Source organism: Ochotona princeps, chromosome 6 (assembly GCF_030435755.1).
Source record: "Ochotona princeps isolate mOchPri1 chromosome 6, mOchPri1.hap1, whole genome shotgun sequence".
Taxonomy (NCBI): domain Eukaryota; kingdom Metazoa; phylum Chordata; class Mammalia; order Lagomorpha; family Ochotonidae; genus Ochotona; species Ochotona princeps.
The window spans coordinates 17,832,973-17,860,832 of record NC_080837.1 but is presented as its reverse complement, the minus strand read 5'-3'; the positions used below and the strand labels follow the sequence as shown (position 1 = coordinate 17,860,832).

The window sequence follows — 27,860 nt, the reverse complement described above, 5'->3', positions numbered from 1 at the left end:
CTACGGGATAGGCCAGTAATCACCGCAGGGGAACTAGCCTATCCTGTTTACCTGCTGGCAAGACCAGCTCTGCCTCCTGGCCCTGGGCCAGCCGCCATCTTGCAACGGCCCCTCCCAGTACCAGGAGCAGCTTTAACACCCCGCTACCCACAGGAAGAATCCCATATAAGAGTGCCAATTCAACGATCAATTGCTCTGTTGCTAGTGCAGCTCCTTATTAATGTGCCAGAGAAGGTAGCAGAAGATAGATCAAATACTTGGGCACCTGCCACTCACATAAGGAGACCAGGATGGAGGCCATGGCTCCTGGCTTCTACCCAACAGAAACTTAACTTTTACAGACATCTGGGGAGTGAAACAACAGACAAAAGGTCTCTCTCTTTCTCTCTTTCTCCCTTCCTCCCTCCCTCCGCCCCACCTTTCTTCACTCCCTTTATATTTCTCTGTCACCTGCTTTTAAAATAAATCTTTAAAATCAAACTATCTGTACCTAAGAAATAAAATCTTTTAATTGAAACTGACAAGCTGATTGTAAAATATACCACTATTTAAGCACCTTTAAGAAAAAACCTGTTACACAATGCTTTCCTAGCAATCATTAAAAGATGCATCTCAATTTCAACTATGTCAAAACTTGAACAAAATAACATGTTAGAATCAACAAATATTTAAAACCTAATACCTATAGAGACATTTTTCATTACCTACCTCTAAGGACAACTATCTTAAATTGTTTCATCTAGGGTGCCTAGACTGAAAGTTTAAAAAGATAACCTCGACGAAAGTCCGCGCTCTGCCCTGCTCCCGCGACTTGGAAGCAGGCATCTCCGTGAGTTTCATTGTTAGGGTGGGGGCAGATTGAAACTTCGGCGGAATGGCGGGCTGCCGGAGTGCCCTCGCTCCATGAAACTCGGCTGCGGAAACGCGCCAAACCCCGCGGGCGCGTTCACAGTTTCCCCCCAGACCGGTGGGGGGGCAACAGAGCCCTCAGGTTCATAGCCATGGGGGCCGCCTCAGAGCTGGATGAAAGTCCGCGCTCCGCCCTGCTCCCGCGACTTGGAAGCAGGCATCTCCGTGAGTTTCACTGGCCAAACCCAAAGCAGGGAGACTGAGGGCCAGCCCTCTGTTCTGGGCGGCCAGTGCACCAAGTGGTGCCAGGCTCTGCCTGCTGGCCACCCGGCCGAGAGCTCAGAGATTTTTTATGATATGGAAAGCTATTTGGGGACACTCATTAATAGACCCAGCTTTGGTATAGGGGAGACAGGATTCCTCGCAGTGTCCAGGAACAGAGGCTTGAATCTCTAGGACAACACACCCACCACCCTCGTTGGATGGTGAATAGAACACAGGTCAAGCCGAGTCAGGCCATTGCACCTGCTACTCTGCTTGAATCTAGGATGTGAAGCTACAATGTCTAAGGCTGGAGCTAGGACAAATGAGGGACTGCAGCAAGCTGAGTCAGAGCAAACGCTGGCAGGCATATGATCTAAGGCTAGTAACAGGCCCAGGGTGGGAGCCAGGGGGATACCCCGACTGAGTTGAGGCTCCCTCCAAGGGGAACGTGTGAGGGAATGGGGGCTGTGTCCTAATCCAGAATTAGTGGTAGTCTCCCAAGGCACTAGTGTGGGCTTGGAATGGATGCACCGGACTGTGCCGGACCCCAACACCGTCTAGTGTCCTGGATAACCAAGGTAAACATGAGACTGGCTAGGCTAGGTCTCGACCCCCCACTGAGCCACTTGTGAACTGTACGTGGGTATAGATGTGCCACAGCTGGGCTGAAACATCCTATAACAAGAACCTGAATGGGGTGAAAGCCAGCCAGGTTAAGCCACTGTTCCTGCTTGGACAGGAGGTGAACTGAGAAGAGCTGGCTCAAAAATCCCCTAGTATGCACATAACTTGGCGAGGGGAGAGGCTCAGAGGGAGGTGCCTGGGCAACTCCTTGGGCGAGATACAGACCCTCCAGGTCAGCGCAAGAAGCGCAATAGGAAACAGCCCAGAATAGGCCAAAGAAAATTTCCCACGGGCATACATTTGGCACGGGACGGGGGCAGACCAGGCTGAATCAGTGCATGTAGTCCACTGGCATATCCAAACACCAGAACAGAGTGTGGGTTGGGCCGGGTTTGGTCGCGACAAAACCAGCGTACAATGTGGAATGTCAGGGCGAGGTTACCAGTATGAGGAGTGTAAGGACTTAGCCGTTACACCAGCTGGCAGAAGCTGGCACTGGGGACTAGTTCTGTCGAGTCAAATTGCGGAACCACCCGATAAGTGCATAAACCGGGACAGTGAACGAACCAGGAGGGAAATAATGGGTTCCCCCATCCAGGGTCACTGCTCCCTCGGGAGGACATGATAACTTTGAAGGGGCTTGGGGTGGCTAGACAGGGCGGACCTCGACAACATCTGTGGGGGCTGGATGGCTGAGCTGGTTAGTCAGAACTAAGCTTTAAAACCCAGGGACAAATATAAGAGGTAAATGGGATGTGGGACAGACTGGACTAGCTTGCTATACACATAGGCAAACCAGGATAGGGGGCGGGCTTGGTGGGGGATATTGTGGGTTGCCCCGACTAGGCCGCAACCCCCACTGGCTGACGCAAGTGCCGAGTACGTGATAGGCAGAACCAACGTAGTCTGCAATACCCACTGGATCCAGAGCAATTCTAATCCGAAAGCAAACCAGCCCAGGAATTGCACCTACAAGCTGATTGTGGAGATGACCAGCTGGACTCAGAACTCTAGCCAAGAGAGGACGGAGGACAGAACGGGTCAATCAACCATCTCAGATATATGTTGGCAGTGAAAACCGGGCGAATGAAGACTCTATGATGGACAGTGTCAACCAGTGAACTCTACAACGACCTCATCGAAATGGGAGTGGAGAGACTGGCAGTGATGCATAACTAGAAATATTAAAATCACCAGGGGTTGATCGCAGCTAAATAGTCTCCCCAAGAAGCTGTACATTCCATCTGGACAATATGCAGCTGGACTATGTGCTTAGCATCTGTTTACAAGAGAAGAATCTTGACTGAATTTGAACTGTAATGCTGTCCACCGTGGGGGAGGGGCGGGGAACCCCAGAGCCTATGAAAATGTCACATAATGCAAAAGAATTAATAAAAAAAAAACAACCACCAATAAATATTCAACCATAAAAAAAAAAAAGATAACCTCATCTTTTTGAGTACACAAAACACCTGAGTGTCAGGTTTGATTTTTACCTGACATACAAGAGAAACATTTTTTCGCCAAAGCATTATTTGCACTTACTTACCATGCAGAGGCCACTGTAACTCTTGGTCCTCTAAAAGAGCAGCGGCTGGCAAGAGTCTATTAAGGCAATCAAGAGGGGGTAACAGGTCGAGGAGGTAACTTAATAACGGCCGAGCCACTGACACAGGGAGCAACAGCAGGGAGTTAACAATTTGGCATAGCATACTGCCTGCAGCTGAAACGTATATCACATCTGTGAAGGACAAGAAAAACAGTTAGTTTCCAACAAACTTTACAATAAGAACCCAATAGTACCTTAGCTTGAAGTAGTACTTTACTAGACTAATTCAGTGATTTTGTTGAACACCTCGTGATAACTAGTTTTCTATTATACAAAATGTGTTTAGAATATTCATGGGGTGGGGGCTTAGCGTGATAGCCTAGCAGCTGAAGCCCTCACCTTGCTGCACCAGGATCCCATATGGGCACTGCTTCTAATCCCAGCAGCGCCGCTTCCCATCCTGCTCCCTGCTTGTGGCCTGAGAAAGCAGTCAAGGACAGCCCAAAGCCTTGGGACCCTGCACCCAAGTAGGAGATGAGGAAGAAGCTCCTGGCTCCTGGCTCCTGGCTTCAGATGGGCTTAGTTCTGGCCATTATGGCCACTTGGGGAGTGAATGGATGGAAGATCTTCCCCTCTGTATACCTCATTTTACAATAAAAATAAAATAAATCTTAAAGACTAAAAGAATGCTCATGGGGAAGTGTGCATTAATGAAAAAGCTATAAATGATTTTCAGCTCTCTCTCACATGTGTGCTCATTTGTACATTTAATGATGTAAGCCTAAATCAGTCAGAATAGGATAGCATGATGTTTTGAAGATGCCTAGCAGCTAGTTTTTCCAGGTAGCATGACCTTTCAACAAAGCTCAAAAGTGACCATGCAAGGACATAGCTACTGTTACCTTAAGTAGTAAGATTTGCCTCTTAGGGCCTTTATAGAAAGTGATAACCAACCCCACTGTGTGCCTTCTTTCTGCATATAGATAACATCCTGTATGGAAGTGAGGAAGGGAACATAATTTACTTCCTTAATCAACAATTAGATCTGTGAGCTAAGGTATTCTTCCAATTTGATGACATATTCTTCAGTATTCAACGTGATTAGATAATCACATATAAATCTCTATTTTTTATACCTGGTTCAATACATGTCCTCATCATATAAGAAAAGTAAAACCCTATTACCAAACTCATGCTTGAGGAACAGCCAAGTGAGATAACTGACTAGTTGTTCCTTGGGTTTACTGAGTTTGAGTAGGTGAATAAACTTCAACTCTGATTTTCAACCAGACTTACATAAGTTCAATTAGCACACAAAATAATCTACTCTTTTTAAGAACATTTATTTATTTCAAAGAGCTACAAAGAGAGAAGAGACAGAAAGCGAGATCTTCCATCCAATCATTCACTCCTCCATTGACTGCAACGGCCACAGCCTGGGAAGGCAGAAGTCAGGAGCCAAGAACTCCCTCCTGGATTCCCATGAAAGTGGCAGTGGCTCAAGTACTTGGACCATTCTCTGCTGCTTTCACAAACGCATTAGCAGGACACAGTGAAAACACAAATCAGGGCTCAGAGAGGATCAGGACATTGCAGGAGGCAGCTTAACCCACTGTGCAATAACATTAGTCCCGATAAAATTTTTTCTCAATCACATTTTTCTATTTTTTGAAGCCCTTGTTACCACCAAGACTTCATGAAAACTACTGAGCCTTCCATGCCAACAAATTCAAAGGATATAAATTCCTTTCCTTAAGATATATTGTGAATTTCTAATTCATTAATTTATCATCATTTTAAAATCTGCTCCACTATTTATTAAGCATCTGGAACAGAAGTGCCAGTGTTCTAGGTAAACAAGCAGTAACTATGAACAAGGCCACCGAATGCTCCTGCCCTCAGAGTGCTTGCATTGTAGTGGGAAAAGTTTTCCATATTTTTAAAACCAAATCTGTTTTTAAGTAAAGATAATCTTACAGCATGTTTTTATTACTTTGTATTCTTTTTGCTTTGACAATATATACATATATACATATGCACATATATGACTATGTATGAGACTATATATACACACACACATATATACACATACTTATATACATATTAATTTTTTTTACTGTTTTCAATACATTTTTGTAGGTACATTTTTCCTCCCTCCCCTTCTTCCCTTCCCATTTTCTCCTCCCATCATTTTCCCCCATATTATCACAATAGTATATAGTCCCTTAGTACAAGTTACAAGCTTAACTTTCTGATATTTAAATGTATCATGACATTATAAGTGCAGGCAAAGGTAGAAATCCTTGTATTTCAGAAGTATATTTACAAGTTTCGGTGGGTCTCAGGACGGGACATCTCATGCCTGGATCCCAGACGCCAGCCACCACGTGCACGTGGTGAGCTGTCCCCGGGCCTGCCTGGGATCCAGAGGCTGCTCCCTTCGGGGTGAATACACTGAGGGGGGAGGTCTCCATGACTGGGCAGGTCCAAGGCACACCCGCCACCCTCATTGGGCGGTGAATGGGATTGGGGAGAGGCGCGACCTTGGGCCTGGGAATTTAAACTTCCAGCAGCCTCCTGACTGACGGTGGGTTTCAGGACAGGGGCATCTCATGCCTGGATCCCAGATGCCAGCCACCACGTGCACGAGGTGAGCTGTCCACAGGCCAGTGCGCCATTTGGTGCCAGGCTCCACTTGTTGGCTGCCCGGCCAGGCAGCTCTGGGGTTTTGGTTCTTTGAATCACCGCATAGGTAGCTCCAGGTTGAACCCACTGAGCTTCTAGGACGTGAATCAATCCTAAAGATTCCCAATGACAGTAACTCTTCATTTGAAAAACTTGTAATCACTGAACAATGCTGACCACCAAATACCAGTCCATGCAAAACCAATGGCTCAGGGCTTGTCCAGCATAATCATATCCTGTTACCTGACATGATGATGGATCAAGAAAAGGGTCACATTAAGCAGGGCCATTACATTAACTAGCACTCAAGAACCATATCTAGGGGTAGATTCTGTGAGGGATGTGTGGGCCAAACCCTGTGGAAAGTCTAGCCCAACTGGATAGCTCAAGGGTTGCGGTGGTAATGGACTAAGCTATGTGTGACCAAGGAACCTGCCATCAATCACAGGTAAAGGAACCCGCAACAGTCTAGACTGGTCAAGGCAGTAGTACCCAAATGTGCTTCCTGAATAGGGGGTGGGGTGGGCTGGGCTGCAACATTCACCAGCTCATACAAGGCCAAATAGAAGGCCAGACTTCGGGCCCAGCGGAGTGGCCTAGCAGCTAAAGTCCTCGCCTTGAACACCCCGGGATCCCATATGGGCGCCGGTTCTAATCCCGGCAGCTCCACTTCCCATCCAGCTCCCTGCTTGTGGCCTGGGAAAGCAGTTGAGGACGGCCCAAGGCTTTGGGACCCTGCACCCGAGTGGGAGACCCGGAAGAGGTTCCTGGTTCCCGGCTTCGGATTGGCGTGCATCGGCCCGTTGCGGCTCACTTGGGGAGTGAACCATTGGATGGAAGATCTTCCTCTCTGTCTCTCCTCCTCTCTGTATATCCGGCTTTCCAATAATAATAAAATCTTAAAAAAAAAAAAAAAAAAAGGCCAGATTTGGCTGGAAACTGGCCTAAACTCAATGGCATGTATGAGAACTGGGTCTGGGAGTGAATTAAGTACAGGAACTTGGGAAACTCCCTTGGCGAGTCATAGTTCCCACTGGTGAACATGTGGTCCAGACCTGGGGGTCGGACAAGCTGGGCAAAGTAGCTCCAACAGCTGGCTAATGTGTCAATTGGTAATGGAACAGGGTGGACCAGGCAGGACTGAGCAAACCTTAGCCCAAAAGCAAAACTAGAGACCAGGATGGAGCACAGGTAATACCGAGCTAGGCTCTTGCACCTACTGGTCTGCATGAGCCAGGAACGCTATGCCACAGTGTCTAAGGCAGAGGTTGGGACAGGTGAGGGGCTGAGCCAAGCTGAGTCAGAGCAACCACTGGCAGGCGCTTGATTTACAACTGGGAACAGGCCCAGTTGGGGAGCTAAGGGAACAACCCTAGCTGGGTTGAGGTTGCCCACCAAGGGGCACGTGGCCTGGAATGGGGGCTGCGTTCTGATCAGGATACGGTTGAAGTCTCCCTTGGCACAAGTGTGGACTGGGATTAGATGCACCAGGCCGGGTCAGACTCCAACACCGTCTGGTGTCCTGGAGAACCAGGGTAGATGTGGGACGGACTATGCTAGGTCTCAACCCCTACTGAGCCATATGTGAACCATATGTGGGTATGGATGAGCCATGGCTGGGCTGAAACATCCAACAGCAAGAACCAGAATGGGTTGAAGGCCAGTCAGGAAAAGCCAATGTTCCTGCTAGGACAGGAGGTGAACTGAGTAGGGTTGCCTCATGGACCCACTGGTATGCACTAAATCTGGCACTGGGAGGGGTTCTGATGGAGGAGCCTGGGCAACTCCTCTGGCAGGACACAGACCCGGCAGGTAAGCGCAAGAAGCATCATGAGAGGAAACAGCCCAGAACAGGCTTTGGAAAGTTACCCACTGGCATACATTTGGCATGGGTCGGGGGAAGACCAGGCTGAATCAGTTCACGTTCTCCACTGGCAAATCCGAGCACCAGAACAGAGTGTGGGTCGAGCCAGGTTTGGTCACAACAAAAACCAGTGCACAATATGGAATGCCAAGGTGAGGTTGCCTGTACCGGATGTGACCACAGCGCCCAACCAGCACGCCTGAGAACCAGGAAGGGAGGGGGCAGAGCCGGCAGGGGAATAAAGGGTGGTTCCCTTGCTAGACAGCTACTCCCACTGGAGAGCGTGAGCTGGGATGGGGGCAGACCAGACTGGGCAGGGCTACAACACCTGTACGCCTCATGCGAACCAGATCAGGGAAAAGCCAGGCTGGGCTGATTATTCCCACTGGTGCAAACAAAATTAGAGTGGGTGAGGGTGGTTTGGGCTTAGCCACAGCATCAGCTGGCAGAAGCTGGCACTGGGATCTAATTCTGTCAAGTCAAACGACAGAACTACCTGGAGAGTGCATAATGCGGGAGTGGGAGAGGCCTGGGAGGGAAATAGTGGGCTCCTCCCTCTTGGGTCACCACTCCCACAGGAGGGCACGAAAACTAGGACAGGGGCTTGGGTGGCTAGACAGATACCCAACAGCATCTGTGTGGGCTGCATAGTGGAGCTGGTTAGATGGAACAAAGCTTTAATACCCACTGACATGTATTAGAGACGAATGGGGTATGGGACAGACTGGACTAGTCTGCTACACATACTGGCAAACCAGGGTAGGGGGAGGGCCTGGTGGGGGTTATTGTGGGTCGCTCCAACTAGGCTGCAGCTCCCACTGGTTTATGTGAGGGCCCAGTAAGTGATGGGCAGAACCAGGATGGACTGCAAACACCCATTGGTTCCAGTGGAAGTCGGGGATGAAAACAGAACCAACCCAGCAACTACAACCACCAGCAGATCAGGGTGATGGACTGTGCCGGGCCCTGTGCTTCCTAGTACATACAAGAATCTGGTCTGGGAACACCTCAGACAAAGTTCTTTGGAGATCTCCCCAATAGAAATGCTGGACTTGGAACCCTAACCAAGAAAAGACAGAAGACAGAACAAATCAATCAACCACCTCAGCTATATGCTGGCAGCCAAATACTGGGCAAATGGCCACTCTATGATGGACTATGTCAATCAGTGGATTCTTCAAATACCTCATCGTGCTTGGAGTGGTGAGATTAGCAGCAATTCAAAACTGTTGAAATATCAAAAACACTTGAGCAAGAATCTCGGGACCTGGGGAGGGTGGGAAATTGGGTGGGCCTTCTCCCTTAATACCCTCCTTTAAACATGAAGGAAACAATATGTAAATAATAGTCTTACCCACTTTTCTATAGCTCTTGAACATTTTTACCCTAATTAACTATGTAAAGATTGTCAAAAATATAATAAAAAAATAAATTACAAAAAAAAGTTTCATTGGGAGTCTTATTCAGAAGCAGACACATACAGCATGGTACCTTTACTGCCCGGTGTGCTAGTCACCCTTGCACAGTTCCTGCATATTAATACATATATATTTCCTTATATGCATTTTGTACTTGAGTATTGATTACCTACATCAGAGAGAACATAACATATTTGCCCTTTTAGGACTTCACTAAACTTAATGGTTTCCAACTGGAACCATTTTGATGCAAATGGCAAAATTTCATTTCTCCTTATTGCAGAGTAGTACTGCTTTGAAATGAAGTTTGCTTCAATGTTCCACTATTTGTGGGAGAGAGGATTATGTGCGGATGAACTAAACTTGAACAAATTAATTTCATTTAATTGTGGAATATCCAAATGGAGCTTGTTTGCTCCTTTTTGCAGCAGGGTACTTTAGGAACAAGCTCATTTCAAATATACTGATTTTTAGTTGCTGCTGGGACAACCAGACAAAGATACCCAGTAAGGCAAGCAAAGGAAGGTCACTGTGCTCACAGCCTAAGTGCTGAGTCACTAACACAGACATGGCAGACAACGAGACTACAAAAGACAAATCAGGAAGAAAATAAGGTTTCAGGCAAGATTCAGAGGACCCTCACCATTAAAGGGCATATCTGAGTAAAAGGGGTTTACAGAAATACACAGGAGAAGAGTGGTTGGAGAGAGATTAGAAAGAAAAAAAAAAGGTCCATGACAACACACAAGCCCATAGAACAAAGTATTTTAAGAAGGAAAATTCTAAAGAAAGATAAAAAAATAGTAGTTGGCAGGTATTGTGGAACAGCACGTTAAGCTGCCTCCTGGTATACCCACATACCACATGACAGTGTGGGTCAATGTCAACAACTGTGCTTCCAATTTAGCTTGCTGCTCATGCATCTGGGTGTTAACAGATGACAGCCCAAGTAGCTGAGTCCCTGTTCCTACGTGGAATCGGGTGACCAATAGAGTCTATCTGGCTCCCAGTTTGGAGCTGCCAATCCCTGCTATTGTAGACATTTTGAGTTAAAGTGCTGTGCCTCGGCAAAGACACCAGTTTTTTAAAAAAAGAAAAATCATACTTTACATCACTTAAAACTAACCTTTTGGGGTCCATATCTACTCTGATGTTTTAAAATTAAGCCTTTGTTATGCCAATTAATAATCTTTTCAGATCAGTCAATGCAACCATCACCCCCAAATTAAGATGGAAGGGATCTTCATTAGATAGAAGATTCCAGATAATTCTCAATATTCTTGGAGGTTTCTGTACTCTGCAGGCTTGGCAAAGGGTAAAGACTCATCTTCTTAAACAAATCCAATACCAAACATACCTCTTAATTTTTCTCCAACACTGCCATTCCAAGGACTTTCTTTGAGCAAATTTGCCGAACGTGAATAAATATCTGCAGCATGAGGCAGCAAGAGCTGAAGATGTTTATGAAGTAATGCCACACTGCTTGAGTTCTGAGGAGAGAATATTCTTGAATTACTACTTTGATTCCAAACAAAAATACAATGATATATATATCCAGGGTCCCTAAGAGATCATCAAAAAAGGCAATAAATCACATACTTCACTAATGTTATTAATATGGCAAAATGCCAAGAGCTGTTTCTGCAGTGAGCACAACAATTCATGAAGATGAGCAGGCTGACTGTTTTCAGATGATGATGTTCCAAGTAGGAATTTATCACTATTCTTTTCTAGTTCTCCAAATGCTTGATCCTAAAATGACACATAAAGAAAAATTCATATGAAATGTTTGAGAATGAAAATAATCTTTAATCATACATAGTTAACTACAACAAGAAGCTAAGAAGAAACCTGCAGTAGTGACAACTATAATGCTGAGATTATAATTAGATCAGATGCCCTGGGTTAAAACTCAAAGAAACAGAAAAAAAAGGGGTGGGGAATGGATTTCAGAAACACTGCAGGGTAAGAATTAATAGAATCCTAAAATGGGGAAATCTATAGGACCCACTGTCTTCTCTCCAGATAATCATCCTATTATTACTTGGTACCAACCACGTTGTTTAATTACAAGACTATCTGCCAAGATTAACCTCTTACTCATTATTCACTTCCAAAATACTGTTCCTATTTTGATCTTTTTTCTTTTATATTAAAATCAGAAAAATCGATAAATTCTAAAATAAATGACTAGCTTCCTGAATTACATATATTTGGTTCCTGAAATATATTTGAGAAGACCTGATCTATTTTTCCCTTTAAACTTACAGATGTATTTATGAATATTTAAATAACAAAACACTTTGACTATAACTACCCCCTTATTTTGTTTAATATAATAATAAAAAAAAACTTACTGTATAAAATCCTAGATTTCTTAAGAGGGTCTTCATCAAGATTTCTGCCAGATGAGTGTCAGGATGGCAGCTCGGGGTGCCATATGGCTGATCTGCCAGGCTGCCGTAGCCGGTACACACGGAAGAGAGGTCAGCAGCATCAGAGGGCGAACTATAGCCAAGGAGGGAGGCTACATGGGTATGATCTTGCAAACTGGTCAGAATTATATCCAGTTGCATTCTCTAAAGGACAATGAGATAGGAACATGTAAACAACCAGCTATAAACTCACTGGAAGATGCAGGGAGATCTTTACGAGTAAATTACACTAATGCTGCCCACTAATCCACTTAATAGCCTAATAACAACCTTCAGAAAGTGTGTAATTATAAAAGAAACTATCCAAAAATCACATTCCGGAAAATGCAACTTGCAGGTTTTATTTTCCTTTATTATAATACTCACTATGCATAATAAGACAGGAATAGGAAATTCCAAAAGATAAATTATACTACACAATTACAAATGATAACTGCTTATTTTACTATTTAAAACACAGCACTTGAAATCTAAACTAATAAAAAACAATCACTGGAATGCCTCTACGGATACACTACCAGTAAATACCACTTTCTCCCCCTTAGTCTACAATTCCACAATAGCTTTCTCCATGTTATCCAGTAAGATGTACTTATTTCAATATATAAGAAAGTGGAAAAAAAATACTCATGTCATCAAACACTTTTCCAAGCAGTTATCTTTTACTTTTTATATGAACAATTTCAAAGTGTTGTGCATGAGATTAACAGTAGGAGCACGTGCCTTTGATTTCAACTCAGTGCAATACAGATAAATCAGTCTCTGGTTCAAAACTGTAATACTGGAAACAGCGGACATTATTCTAATAACCAAATACCAGTAATTCAACAAAATTCTTCAGTGAGGCCACAAGCCATCTGTGAATTCTTTCAACACATAATAGTAAATAGCTAGGATTTATCTATTAAGATGCATACTATTCAATGGAACACATGACAATTGATTAGCCATATTTAGCCCAAGTTTCTGTGACAGTGCTGGTTTACTGCAGCATCACGCAAACGGTTACCTGTCCTTTAGATAAGCTTTCCCATCTATCAGGTCCTTGAGGTAAAAGAGAATGAAGTAATTCCATCCGTTCTCGTAATGGAGGTAACAGCATGGTTGCTCCCACTGACAAAGTTTCAATTACCACCTAACATAAAAACAGCAAAGTGAGTTGATTGGACTACTTCTCACCTTCTTAACAGCAATAACAAAAACATACAAAAAGTGAACCCGGGTCTGACAAGATGGCCTAGCGGTTAAAGTCCTCACCTTGAATGCACCAGGATTCCCTATGGGTGCCAGTTCTAATCCCTGCAGCCTCACTTCCCATTCAGCTCCCTGCTTGTGGCCTAGGAAAGCAGTCAAGGACGGCCCAAAGCCTTGGATCCTGCACCCGTGTGGGAGACCTGGAGAGCTCCAGGCTTTGATATGGTTCAGCTCCAGCCACTGCAGCCACTTGGAGAATTAATGATCGGATGGAAGATCTTCCTCTCTGTCTCTCCTCCTCGCTATATATATCTGACTTTGCAGTAAAAATAATTTTTAAAAAAAGTGAGCCTGGTGACTATCAGGACCATAAATATATAAAGAAAATGGTTTACATACCTCTTTTTTTAACATTGTTTTAAAACCTTTCCAAAAAGCAGAGTTACAGTGAGAGCTGTGGGGTGAGGGGGTAGGTATCTTACTGCTCAAATGTTAGCAACACGTGGGATTGAGCCAGAAAGAAGCCAGGAACCAGGAACTCCATCAGGGTCTCTCACAGGGTCAGCAATGGTTCAAGCACTTGGGCCACCTTCTGCTTTCTCAGGCACATTAACAGGCAGCAATGGAGTAGCTGGGACTTGAACTAGTACTTAAACAAGATTGCCAACATTACATTGCCAACATCTCAGGCAATGGTTTAACCCATTACGCTGCAATGTTGAATCTTAGGTGTTTTTAAGAAGACTACAATATGTATTCTGAATTTGCCATTGAACAACTAAACATCATCTAACAAATATTTAGTGTGGCATCTACAATATTAGGTCTAGTAACAATCTATGCAGTTACATGCATATAGGCCCTGTTTCCATAAACAAAAAAATCTAATGAGAAGGACCATGAGCAAGTAATTCTAAGAATGAAAGCCACATGGAAAAACTACAAAAAAAAAAAAAAAAAAAAAAAAAAACCCAGGAACTGAAGTGCAGGTTCACACACAGGGGCAATCAGCAGCCTGTGGGGTTTCTGGGAGATCTCTGAGGATCAGGCATTTCAAAAGCAAGGAATTAGCAGTTCTTAGAAAATTATTTAGGTAGTGGCAACAGCCCAAGAGATGGCTGGTCAGCTGCATCACTGTACGCCTTGGAATTATTCTTATCACAAAATTCAAGTATTAAACTAACTAAACTCCACAATGTTTCTCAGTTCAAATACTCAATTTTTCCTTAAGTCAATGTTTCTAATTCTTTGAATCAGTATCCACACTGAAAAAATTAAACTGTATAAGAAAAATTAGGGCCCGGCAGCGTGGCCTAGTGGCTAAAGTCCTTGCCCTGAACGCGCCAGGATCCCATATGGACGCCAGTTCTAATCCCGGCAGCTCCACTTCCCATCCAGCTCCCTGCTTGTGGCCTGGGAAAGCAGTTGAGGACGGCCCAAAGCCTTGGGTTCCTGCACCCGAGTGGGAGACTTGGAGGAGGTTCCAGGTTCCCGGCTTCGGATCAGCGCAGTACTGGCTGTTGCGCTCACTTGGGGAGTGAATCATCGGATGGAAGTTCTTCCTCTCTGTCTCTCCTCCTCTATGTATATCCGCCTTTCCAATAAAAATAATAAATCTTAAAAAAAAAAGAAAAATTAATATTCTTTCTATTAAAATCCATCTAAAAAAATGGAGGGGGGATAACAAGAAAATTTTTTTTTAAATGGTATGGAAGGGGCCCGGCAGCATGGCCTAGTGGCTAAAGTCCTCGCCTTGAATGCTCCAGGATCCCATATGGGTTTCGGTTCTAATCCCGGCAGCTCCACTTCCCATCCAGTTCCCTGCTTGTGGCCTGGGAAAGCAGTCGAGGATGGCCCAAAGCCTTGGGTTCCTGCACCCGCGTGGGAGACCTGGAGGAGGTTCCAGGTTCCCGGCTTCAGATTGGCACAGTACCGGCCATTGTGTTCACTTGGAGAGTGAATCATCGGACAGAAGATCTTCCTCTCTGTCTCTCCTCCTCTCTGTATATCTGATTTTGTAATAAAAATAAATAAATCTTTGAAAAACAATGGTATGGAAGCAGAAGATAAAGGCTATCCAACTTAAAGACCTGAAAATGTTGCAACCTATGTCAAAAATGAAAAAAATCAAAAAATATTTTCTTGATTTAACATAGAACTCCTAGAGTCCAGTACTTATGCAACAAAGGGTAAAGAGGAGCTCAAAACAGGAAGATTTGTCAAAACCAGGTTAAACTACTAGGTTAAACTACTACAGTTGAGAACATCAATACTGTGAATTGGAGAATTTTTCTAAAGATTTATTTTTATTTGACAAGCAGAGTTATGGGAAAGAAGGGAGGTTGGGAAAGAGACAGAGCAAGTGAGTGAGTGAGAGAGAGAGATCCTCCATTCACTGGTTCCCTCTCAAATGACTGCAACAACCAGGGTTGGACCTGGCTGAAGCCTGGAGCTTCATCCAGAACTGGCAAGTTGTTGATAGGCACACTTGGGCCATCTCCACTGCTTTCCCAAGTGCATTTGCAGGGACCTGGGTCGGATGTGGAGAAGCTGGGACGTGAACAGCGCCCATGTGGGATACCAGCCCTCTTTTTTCATTTTTAATTTGTTTGTATTTTAGATTGACAGCATTCCCCATGATGGGATTTTCATATCCAATCCAAAGGTGCTACTTCATAGACAAGTGCTGGAACTTCCACAGACAATAAGCAGCCGATGTGTGAGGCCTGGGCTAAGCACTCGGAGTCCTCTCCTTGTCCCAGGCAAGGGGAGGGCACAAGACACCTTTTCCAGGTCAGAAACTAAGCCTGAAGAAGACACATTGTTAACGGCAAGCTTGCAGGAGCTGAGCAGTGGAGGGGGTGACACGCGTAGGGTGGGGAGCCTCCTTCCACTCCAAGTAGCCTTCCAGTGAACACCATTTTCTACCCATTCTCCTTTATCTTGGCCTGCTTCTCACATGCCTAACCCAACTGCTTAAAATCAAAAGTCCCCACAAATGAAATATGAACCCTTTAGACAGTCAAGTACTGAGTCTGAGGCAGTTTAATGTGGGCTACAGAATACAGGCACACCTGTGCAAACACCTGCTCCCTTCCAAAAAGGAGAAATGGGTCAGAAAATAAACATAGCACCTGAGTGGGGAAGGGGAGGAGGCAAAGAATATCAACCGGCAGAGGTCCTCCAAAGCCGCTGGTACTAAATATAACAGGGACACCAGTGGAGGCACTCACACTCAGAAGAAAAGTAAGCCAGCAGAGAATTTTAAAGAAAGTATTTACTCTGTTGAAACTCACTAGTTCCTCCTCCTCTGCCAGAAAATCATCAATCAAGTTTATACTTTCTGGCAATAGATTAGAACTTCCTTTTGAGGCATGTCAGCAGTCTAAGAGAAAATATATTAAGGAACAGAAAACGAGAGTCTTTGGTCTCACCCCTGAAACAGCCCATTCACATGAATTTATACGAAGGTTGATAAAGCTCATCCATGAGCATTGGACTTTCAGCCTTCTACTATCATACTCTTAAGTTATTGAGCAGAGCACAGCACAATACTCTACTGGCTAATCCTCCACCTCAAAGCACTGGCTTGTGTCCCAGCTGGTATACTTCCCATCCACCTCCCTGTTTACAGCCTGGGAAAGCAATGGAGGATGTCCTAAAGCCTTGGAACCCTGAGACCTTTTGAGATACCAGGAAGAAGCTCAAGCTCCTGGCTTTGGACTGCCTCAGCTCTGGCTGTTATAGTCAACAAGTAAATGGAAGACCTTTCTCTCTCTGTTTTTATATCTCTATGTAAATTTGCCTTTTTAAAAAAAAGCATTATGCAACCAAACTTCATTAGAAATTTGAAGAAATCCTGCTTTTATGAAAGCTACAAAAACTAACAGATACAGTTTAATCTTTTAAAAATAGAGGGAGGGGCCCGGCAGCGTGGCCTAGTGGCTAAAGTCCTCGCCTTGAACGCCCCAGGATCCCACATGGGTGTCGATTCTAATCCCGGCAGCTCCACTTCCCATCCAGCTCCCTGTTTGTGGCCTAGGAAAGCAGTCGAGGATGGCCCAAAGCCTTGGGACCCTGCACCTGCGTGGGAGACCTGGAAGAGCTTCCTGGTTCCCGGCTTCGGACTGGCACAGCACTGGCCGTTGTGCTCACTTGGAGAGTGAATCATCGGATGGAAGATCTTCCTCTCTGTCTCTCCTCCTCTCTGTATATCTGACTTTGTAATGAAAATAAAATAAATCTTAAAAAAATATATATATAAAAATAGAGGGAGAAAACTTAAAAAAATATTTTCAAAGAAGGAATATTCAAATAGAAAAGCTCTGAAAAAATTCTTTAAAAAAGAAACATTTCAATTTAAAAAATATTAGACTTGTCATAGGAAGAAGGAAAATGAAAAACGGGGAAGAAAAGATGAAGGTCCAATGGTCCCATAGTGAGTAGGTGCAGAAAGAACAAAACAGAAGACAAAGCAAAGTAAATTAACAAACACTTTCAAGATAATCTGTTAAAACTGAGTTTTCTTGGCCCAGTGCAGTAGCCTAACAGCTAAAGTCCTCGCCTTGCACACGTTGGGATTCCGTATGGGTGCTGGTTCTAAGCCCTGCAGCCCCACTTCCCATCCAGCTCCCTGCCTGTGGCTTGGGAAAGCAGTGGAGGACGCCCCAAAGCTTTGGGACCCTGCACCCGTGTGGGAGACTTGGAGGAGGTTCGAGGCTCCTGGCTCCTGACTTTGGATGAGCTCACCTCTGGCTGTTGTGGCCACTTGGGGAATGAATCAATGGATGGAAGATATTTCCTGTCTCTCCTCCTCTCTGTATATCTGACTTTCCAATAAAAATAAACAAATCTTTGAAATAAGAAGTTTTCAACTTCTTAGAGTCCACCCAAATAAACACAATAATGGATAAAATACCCACAGTTCATATCATTTTGAAATTTGAAGATGTGTGACATGCAGAATTTTCTAGCATTCAAAGAGAAAAACATTTAAATCCAAACTACCAAAAATATAAATAACAATGATTTCTCTAAGTAACAGTAAGAAAAATGTGAAGCAATTACTTCACAATTATGATGTAAAAACTATCTATAGTGGAGCAGGCGGACAGGAGGAGGCTTGTATCCCAACTCTGAAGACTCCCAGATCCTCACCAAGGACTATCAATACCAGCACCAAGGACCACATCCCAACTGCCAAGGAGACCACGGGGAAATGGGGTGACTTCAGAGGCCAAGAACTCTGAGGTCACCCCACCCCATTTGGATCTACCACATGGGATGGAAGAAGCCCAAATCCTGCAAGGTCATCAGAACGACAACCAGGAGCACTGAGCGGTCTGCAGAAACAGAAGAACAGTAAACTTCCTTAGGGACTAGGAAGAGGAGCTTTCTCTGGTCCTTGCCTGGTTCCGACTTTTGGTCCCCACCCTCTCTCATAATGACCATCAGGATCGCTCCAGAAACCCCTCAAAACAAACAAACTAGAATAGATAGAGAACAACAAGGAAAGCTTAGAAACAGACAGGAAACGGTCAGCAGGGATGTACTTATAACTCACTGAGTGGGACACAAAGATTAGTCACTCCTCACTGAGGTATTGAAGATTTCTCTGCACACCCCTCCTAAAACTGTTCACCGAAACTGTTGACATATGTCTTGTTAGAGTTATAGAGTTAGACTACCCGAAAAATAGACAGGTTCAGCAAAATCATGCTTCAACGCTATGAACTGCTAAATACTAAAATTAAAATAGACATGAGACAGCTGAATAGTAATCTATAGCCATTTTAAGGTGTACAGAACCCGGTTGTATATAAACTAATAATTGAAATGTCAATGTAGAAGTCACAGGATGTGGTTCAGAACTTGCATTCTTTATTTTTTTTTTCTCTTTTAACATATTGGTTACTCAATACCATGTCAACCAATGCCATAACGTTATAAATTGTTACTGATGTAATGTCGGGGCTTTTAATTTTTTAATTGATCAGGATGATACTCTGCCAGCTCTACCTTCAGACCAGAGATGGTCTCCCCAAGAAACCGTTGAACTTATCTGGACAATAAGATGCTGGACTTTATGCGTGGTAGATGCTTGCAATGAAAGAATCTCAACTGAATTTGAACTGTGGTAATGCAACAAGGTGGAGGAATCCACCATCGCGGGGGGGTTGGGGGAGGAGTGGGGGGGAATACCAGTGCCTATAAAACTGTGTCACATTATGCAATGTAACTAATAATTTAAAAAAAACTATCTATAATGTATTATTCTAAGTCCAAACATTCATGAAGATATTCAAATCTCAAACTGTTTGTCCCACCAAAATATATTTTCTTTAGATCTTCCCTCAGAAGCTAATAACAGCTGAAGAAAATCAGCAGAAACTGCTTAGCCAAGTGATCAAGGTCCATATCAACTGTGCTAAAGTAGATCAATATCATGAATACCTTAGGATTTGGCAAAAATAGATAATTTCTACAAATTTATGCCCTAAATACATAACTTATCTAATCATCAGAAAAAAAACAGAGATGTTGAATAAAATCACTGACCAGTGCAATTTAAGTATAAGGATCATGAAAGACAAGGGATAAGTGAGGAACTGTTACATGAGACTGAAGGAATGCAAATGGGATCTCATAGCACAACCAGGACATTAGTAGAAACATAAGATTTCTTTTTGGGAGGAGGAGAAGGGACAATTTATTTCTTTATCTAATTAAAAGCCTGAGTAACCTATAAGGAGAGGAAGCAAAAGAGAGAGCTCTTCCATCTACTACATCATTCCTGAAGTGTCTGTAATGGCTGGGGCTGGTCTAGGCCAAAACTAGGCACCAAATCTCCACTCAAGCTCCCAACTACGTGGGCCATTCTCTGCTGCCTTTCCAGGCATGTGAACAAGGAGTTGAATCAAAAGCAGAGAAACAAGGACTCAAACGAGTACTCCAATATGTACTGCCAGTAGTGCAGGTGTTGGCTTAAACAGCTGGTACTACACCAGCTGTTAACTGTAATTCAATATAATGTAGTATGGCTATGCGATACATTGATGTTAGAGGTAATTAAGTAAGACATATAAAAATTGTAATTATTTATACAACCTTACTTTAGGGCAACAATTTGCTCAAAACAAACAAACAAAAAGCATCCTTTGAAAAGCCAGAAAAATGGGGAAGCACACAAGAAACAGCAGTAGCAGTGGTAAATGACTGCAAGCTTCAAAGATAAGGGAGGAGAAACAAAAATAGTCATTAAAATGTAAACCTCTCTCTTAATTATTCTTTTAAGATGTAGAGGCTACCAAAGAAAGCCAAGGAATAGACAATTCCAAAGATACACAGTTTAAGCTTTAATAAAAAAAATTATTTATTTTCATTGGAAAGGCAGATTTACAGAGACAAGGAGACAGAGAGAAGGATCCCTTGTCTGCTACTCACTCCCCGAGTAGCCACAATGACCAGAGCTGAGCAAATCATCATAAGCCAGGAGCTTCTTCCAGGTTTCCCATAAAGAGTGTCATGGTCCACGGTCCCAAGGCTTTGGGACATCCTCTACTGCTTTCCCAGCCCACAAGCAGGGAGCTGGATGGGAAGTAAAGTAGCCAGGACACAAACTGGTGCCCATATGCGATCCCGGTGCTTACAAAGTAAGGATTTAGCCACAGAGCCATTCCTCCAGGCCTTCCAGTACTTTCAATCTTACAAAAATTTTTACTAATCTGTTTCTGATCAATATTAAATCATCACAATCCTAATTCACCACCAGGTTAAAGTTCCTCTTGTTCTGATCCCATACAATGTTTGCTTTTCCAGTTGAAAAATCAATTCTTTTGGTTTAAAAATATGTGTGTGTGTATGTATGTATACATATTAAATGTATATGTACATGTATATATGTATGCATATATACATGTGCATACATATATGTATACATGTATATGTGTGTATTTAAAGTGCAAAATACAAAACATAATAAAAATGTTTACTAGATAAAGATCAAAGTATACACACACACACACATACACACAATTTAATTTGAATGGTAGATTTACAGAGAGAAGGAGAAACACAGACAAAAAGATCTTCCATCTGCTGGTTCACTTCCCAAACAGCCACAAGGCTGCAGCTGAGCCAGGAGCTTCTAATGGGTCTCCCATGGGGCAGGGGCCCAAGGGTTTAAGCTACCCTCCCAGACCATAACAAAAGGGAGCTGGCTTGGAAGTGGACATGAACTGGCACTTCCATGGAATGCCAGCAATGCAAGGCAGATGATTACCCTGTTGAGCCACTGTGCCAGGTTCTCTTTCTTTTCTTTTCTTTTTCTTTTTTTTAAGATCTACCTTATGGGAGCCAGCATTCTGGCTGTGGATTAAGTTGCCATTTATGATGCCAGCATCCCATAAAACAGTGCTAATTGGGAGGCCTGAATGCTCCGCTTTCAACCCAGCATTATGCTAGTGCACATGGGAAGGCATTAGAAGATGGCCCAAGTATTTGGGACCCTGCCACACATGTGACAGACCCAGATGGAAGCTCCTGGCTCCTGGCAATACATCTACTTGGTGAGTGAATCAAGAAACAGATGGAAGATAAAGTGTTTTCTCTCTTTCTCTCTAACTACTCTTTTCCCTCCTTCCATCCTCCCTCCCTGTCTCTCCCTCTGTTGTCCTGCTTTTCAAATAAATCTTTAAAATATATATACATTTTTTTAAATTAGCATAGAATTCACATGCCATAAAGATCTCTCAAGTTATTTTTAGTATATTCAACAAAGCTATGTAACCATCATTATCACTATTTTTACTGCAATAAAAACAAACTCTGTACCTGTCAGTAGCCACTCCCCATCCTACCTGTACTGACTACAACTAATTTACCATCCGTGTCTATGGAACCATACATTATGCTGTCTTTAATGTCTGACTTCTTTCACATAGTATAATGTTGTAAGTTTCAGTGACATCTTAATCCTATATATTATCCTTTTTTATGTCTCAAAAATATTACATTGTATGATCCAATGGATGGAAGATCTTTCTGTCTCTCCTCTCTGTAGATCTGCCTTTCCAATAAAAATAAATGAATGTTGAAGAAGAAAGCACAGCAGCAACAGCCAACATCCCATATCAGAGTACCAGCATTCAATAGTCAGTTCCAGGTCTGAATTCTAACTTTCTGCTAATGGAGATGCTGGGAAGCAGAGGCAATGGGTCAAGTACTGGGTTCCTGCCAACTATATGATAAATATGGTTTGAGTTACCAGCTTCCAGAGTTAGACAGAGCCACACCCAGCTGTTGTGGGCGTTTGGGCAGATAGGAACTGACTCTACCATAAGTACTCTCTATCCCTGTCCCCTCCTCATCTCTCAAAAAATATATTAAAAAACTTAATTACTGTACTTTTTATCTTTATCTAATGAAAACTTTATTTTTATTCTGTTTTGTATTTTGCACTGTACTTTTTATCTATCTGGTAAACATTTTATTTTTATTATTATGTACTTTAAGTACCTCCAAAATAATATTTTAATATCAATTACACTTTACAAACTATGGTCTCTTTATCTATAATCACCAGTTTATTCTAGATCACTTAGTTTTCCTCAGACAACCTCTCTCTCCTAAAATTGAAAGACCTGGTCTACTCACTCAATCCTACTTTTAACCAATCCTACTTTTAACCATTCTGCTCCTACTTGTTGCTGAGCAGAAATTCATCATCTGGTGATGAAGAGATACATGTCTGTAAACAGGTGTACCAAGAAACTAAATACATGAGAAATATACCTAGTGGGAGGACAAGAAAACAAAGATATTTTTCAGACAGTACATCTGATCTTTCTCTTAAAGGACAAATTGACCAAAACTATCGACAGCCACCAAGAAAATGGGAATAAGGGGAAGAAACATCCGATTGAACTTGTCCGATGAAGTTTATGTTACAGGGCTATATTATCAAAGAGCGATGTGGCTTTCAATACAGATTAACAAATCCTATTCTCTTACTTCTTGAATTTCATCAGGGACCGTTGAATCCATCAGTCTGAAGAGCAAATTCCGAAGGGGACCTGCCTGCCTTCCAAGGATACTGGTGGCCACACCTCCCGCAAGTGCAAGAGCAAGGTGATTTGAAAGCAACTTCAGGCACAACTTGAGAAAACTGTGGTGTTCCCTGAAACAAAATATACTGCTATAAATGTGTGGAACACAAGTGCATGTGCTATCCAATTGGGGTAATATTTTTTCTTTAGAACTCTTGTAAAGTATGACCAACAAATTTTAAAACATGATTTCTTAAATCATTAATAACTTTTTCTTGAAGTTATTATCAACAGTTATCTTAACACCTCTTCTAGCTTCCAAAAAGGTATCATGCAATTTGGGAAAAGGAAGCAAAAGTCAAAGCTGAAAAGGAGTAATTAATACACATGCATGCACACACATTACACACACCTCTACAACATACCTTGATGAAGGGAAAGGGAGTGGGGGGATCTCACTATTTATTTTATCACAGTATCTCTCAAGAAAAGAACGCAGATGTGAAAAGGTACTCTCTTCAAGATCTACACAATAAGGGCGGTGCCATGCAACAACTTGCCTAGGATAAATCATAAGAAAAAAGTCATAAAGTAGCCTTAAAATTTAATTTTCATATATAATCAAAAATTAAAACATACTAAGGCTAAGTAAGTCCAACAAAATACACACATCTTATTGATTATTAAGGTGACAAAAGCTTTCATTTTAGCATCTGAGGAAAATCAGAAATTTGGTAACTTCAAGCAAGTTACCACCATGTCTTTTGAAGCTTTGAACATCTACTCACCTGAAGACGGAGAGTTGAGCCAAAGCATCTACTAAAACCTTTCTAGTTCTAAGTCTATAAGATGTATAATTCATATTTGGAACACAACCTGACTCTAGAGATACACTGTTTATTTTTTAGAAGACCATAAAACATCTTGTGGGAGCATGATGCAATGCTTCAAATGGATAATCCTCCTAAACACTCCTTTGCAAGCACCACGATCCCAAATGGGCGCCGGTCCTTGTCCTGGCTGCTCCACTGTCCATCCAGTTCAATGACTGCAGCTTGGGAAAGCAGTAGAGGACAGTCCAAAGCCTTGGAACATTGCACCTGCATGGAAGACCAGAAGCAGCTCCTGGTTCCTGGCATTGGATTGGCTCAGCTCTGGCCATTACAGCCATTTGGGGAGTGAACCAGTAGGTGAAATATCTTTCTCTCTTTCTCTTTGTAAATCTGTCTTTCCAATAAAAGTAAGTAAAACCTTAAAACAAGTTTTAAAAGGATAATCACATATGGGCAGTTTTAATAGAATGTCATATAAATTGCTTCCAAATCTAAGGCCTAGATGCAAATATATTTTTAATTGCAAAGTAGCTAACATGCACATATAAATATCTGAAATAAACCAAATATGTCATAAAATTCAATCTTCTAATAGTATTTCACATTCTTACTTTAACAGAACATGCAACTAGATTTGCAAAATCATACCCATGTAGTTTCCCTACAGCTTACTCTGATATTTACAATTTTTGGAAAAGGCTACATTTCTACAAAAAACAATTTCCTTCATTTAGAATCATGGTGTTGGGCCCAGCGGCGTGGCCTAGTGGCTAAAGTCCTCGCCTCGAAAGCCCCGGGATCCCATATGGGCGCCGGTTCTAATCCCGGCAGCTCCACTTCCCATCCAGCTCCCTGCTTGTGGCCTGGGAAAGCAGTTGAGGATGGCCCAAAGCCTTGGGACACTGCACCCGCATGGGAGACCCGGAAGAGGTTCCAGGTTCCCGGCTTCGGATCGGCGCGCATCAGCCCGTTGCGGCTCACTTGGGGAGTGAATCATCGGATGGAAGATCTTCCTCTCTGTCTCTCCTCCTCTGTGTATATCTGGCTATAATAAAATGAATAAATCTTTAAAAAAAAAAAAAAGAATCATGGTGTTTTTCAAAAACACCAGCCAAAAGGAACAGGTACATCCCACAGAGTACCCGGCGTTCAGCTCCTGTCTCCACTTTCCTGCTAATACACACCCTGCAAGTCAGCAATGGTAGCTCCAGCTCTCAGCTCTCTTGCCACCCACATGGGAACCTGGATCATGTTCCCAGCTTCTGGCTGTTGCAGTTATTTACAAATCAGTAGGTAGGACTTCTCTGTCTCTTTCTCTCAAATAAAATAAAAATTAGTAAAGAAAAAAAAACAAGGAAATCAAGGGCGCTGAGGTTAAATAGATGTTTCAAATCAGAAAGTGTAGCCACAAATTTTAACTTCATCTTGATATATAGATATTTGCAAAATCAATATGTCTAAAGAAGAAATTCAAAATGCTACAAGACACTTGAAAGAAGAAAATGCCCTAACTACAGAGTATAACTTCTTCCTTATAAAACATTCCAAACCTCAATACTAAAATGGAAACAAAGATACCATTTCTATGACAAGGAAAAATGCAATCAATACTTGAAATGTTCAAATAGGCATTTTATGAACAAAGTATATTTGTTTTTATTAGTATTCCTAATTGCTATTAAAATGCACAAATTTTAAAATATAGGCATTCTTACCTGTCCCTTGGAAGAGCAGTCCATGCTAAACTGTGGGATGTTCCTGCTGAGATCTGCTGAATAGCTATGCCGTCTAAGCCACTCACTTTCTTTGGTTTAGTAATAGGACCTGTGGAATTGCCTTGGCCACACTGCCCCATTGAATTATTTCCCCACGCATAAACTTCATTATCTAAAAACAAAAAAAATACAAAAACTCACACAAATTTAAATATATTATGGAACATAAGTTACTATGTCTCTTTAAAAACAAATAACTTTACCATGAGAAAGAGCCAAACAATGACTATCTCCAATAGAAATATCAACTATTCTTGTGGCAGCCAATTCTTCAATGAGCTTGGGTCTTAAAGCTGTAGCCTCTGAAGAACCACAACCTAGACAAGCTCCACAGCCCCAAGCATAGACCTAAAAAAAAAGGAAACAGACAACAGCTAATTATTTGAATTACTATGCTGAATTACTATGCTGCTCAATACTTTCTAAGAAATAAATGCCATATATTTTTTTTTAATTTAAATTGAAGGTTAGAGAGAGATCTTCCTATTCATTCCCATGACTGTAACAGTCATGACTGAGGCAGGCTGAATCAAGGAGTCAAGAGCTTCTTCCAGGGGTCAAACATGGGGAGTGAAAGTATAGCAACCAGGACGTGAATCTACGACCATATGGACACAGGCTTCAGAGGTAGTGGCTTTACCTACTATGCTACAAGGCCAGCCAAGATATATCTTCCAAATAAAACGTCTGCTTGTGGGCTGGAAAAGAAGCAGAGGATGGCCCATATCCTTGGGACCTGCACCCACATGGGAGACCTGGAAGAGCTCCTGGTTCCTGACTTTGGATCAACTCAGCTCTGGCCATTGCAACCACTTGCAGAGTGAAACAACGAATGGATCATCTTTCTCTTAACTCTCCTTCTCTCTGTAAATCTGCCAATCCAATAAAAACAAATAAATCTTTAAAAAAAAAAAAAAAAAGAAAAATCAGGAGTTTTTAAGAAAGCAAATGACTGAATAATGAAACACAAGGTGATAGTTTGAGTTAGATTTCAGAGGACACAAGGCATTCCACTTTTCCAAATATGCTAATTCCAGTTAATGGGTTCCTTTGCTTGTGTAGTAATCAAAAACAAAATCTTAAATAGCTATGCCTGCACATAATATGCCCCTGTGAGAGAATATTGGCCAGCTCACTCTTTCAAGACTACCACTAATGTACAAAAGAGAGCAAAAAACCATTAATCTGGGCCCAGCATGGTAACCTAGGGGCTAAAGTTCACATCTTGCACATACCAGGATCCCATATGGGTGCCAGTTCTAATCCCAGCAACCCCGCTTCCCATCCAGCTCCCTGCTTGTGCCCTGGAAAAGCAGTGGAGGACGACCCAAAGCTTTGGGACTCTGCACCCGTGTGGGAGACCTGGAAGAAGCTCCTGGCTCCTGGCTTCAGATCAGCTCAGCTCTGGACACTGCAGTCACTTGGGGAGTGAATCATCAGACAGAAGATTTTCCTGACCCTCCTCCTCTCTGTATTTCTGCCTTTCATTAAAAATAAATAATTATGGCCCAGAGCGGTGACCTAATGGCTAAAGTCCTCATCTTGCATGTGCTGGGGTCCAATATGGCTACCAGTTCTAATCCCGGCAGCTCCACTTCCAATCCAACTCCCTGCTTGTGGCCTAGGAAAGCAGTCGAGGACAGCCCAAAGCCTTGGGATCCTGAACCCACATGGGAGACCCAGAAAAGGCTCCTGGCTCCTGGCTTAGGATCAGTGCAGCTCTGGCCATTGTGGCCACTTGGGGAATGAATCAACAGATGGATAATCTTCCTCTCTGTCTCTCTTCCTCTCTGCATATCTGACTTTCCAATAAAAACAGAATAAATCTAAAAGAAAAAGTAAATAAGTAAATCTTAAAAAAAAAAAAAAAAAAAAAAAAAACATTGATCTATTACCATATCCAGCCCCTCCATAAAAGCAACAAACAGCGTAAGAGTTAAGAGTTAAAGCACGGGCCCAGCACTGTGGCCTAGTGGCTAAAGTCCTCGCCTTTTCAGGATCCCATACGGGCGCCGGTTCTAATCCCGGCGGCCCCACTTCCCATCCAGCTCCCTGCTTGTGGCCTGGGAAAGCAGTTGAGGATGGCCCAAAGCTTTGGGACCCTGAACCCGTGTGGGAGACCTGGAAGAGGTTCCTGGTTCCCAGATTTGGATCAGCATAGCACAGGCCATTGCGCTCACTTGGGGAGTGAATCATGGGATGGAAGATCTTCCTCTTTGTCTCTCTTCCTCTCTGTATATCTGGCTTTGTAATAAAAATAAATAAATCTTTAAAAAAAAAAAAAAGTTAAAGCACGTATGTATAAGTCCAAATACTGGGATGGC

The 27,860-nt window shown here is 42.8% G+C and overlaps 1 protein-coding gene across 12 annotated transcripts in view; it reads right to left on the bottom strand.

Moving 5' to 3' along the window:
* HERC1 (HECT and RLD domain containing E3 ubiquitin protein ligase family member 1) overlaps nucleotides 1-27,860 on the bottom strand; it is a 206,775-nt gene that overhangs the window by 126,756 nt on the left and 52,159 nt on the right. For 11 of the 12 annotated variants that reach the window (XM_058665701.1, XM_058665710.1, XM_058665706.1 and 8 more), the window contains exons 9-17: nucleotides 25,740-25,884; nucleotides 25,477-25,648; nucleotides 23,354-23,488; nucleotides 22,894-23,059; nucleotides 12,698-12,823; nucleotides 11,611-11,832; nucleotides 10,853-11,005; nucleotides 10,611-10,743; nucleotides 3,287-3,478 (exon numbers count right to left, since the gene is read on the bottom strand). In XM_058665701.1, the coding sequence (XP_058521684.1) occupies nucleotides 3,287-3,478; nucleotides 10,611-10,743; nucleotides 10,853-11,005; nucleotides 11,611-11,832; nucleotides 12,698-12,823; nucleotides 22,894-23,059; nucleotides 23,354-23,488; nucleotides 25,477-25,648; nucleotides 25,740-25,884 (1,444 nt within the window). The remainder of the gene's footprint in view (nucleotides 1-3,286; nucleotides 3,479-10,610; nucleotides 10,744-10,852; nucleotides 11,006-11,610; nucleotides 11,833-12,697; nucleotides 12,824-22,893; nucleotides 23,060-23,353; nucleotides 23,489-25,476; nucleotides 25,649-25,739; nucleotides 25,885-27,860) is intronic. The other variant, XM_058665713.1, reaches the window with a different exon arrangement.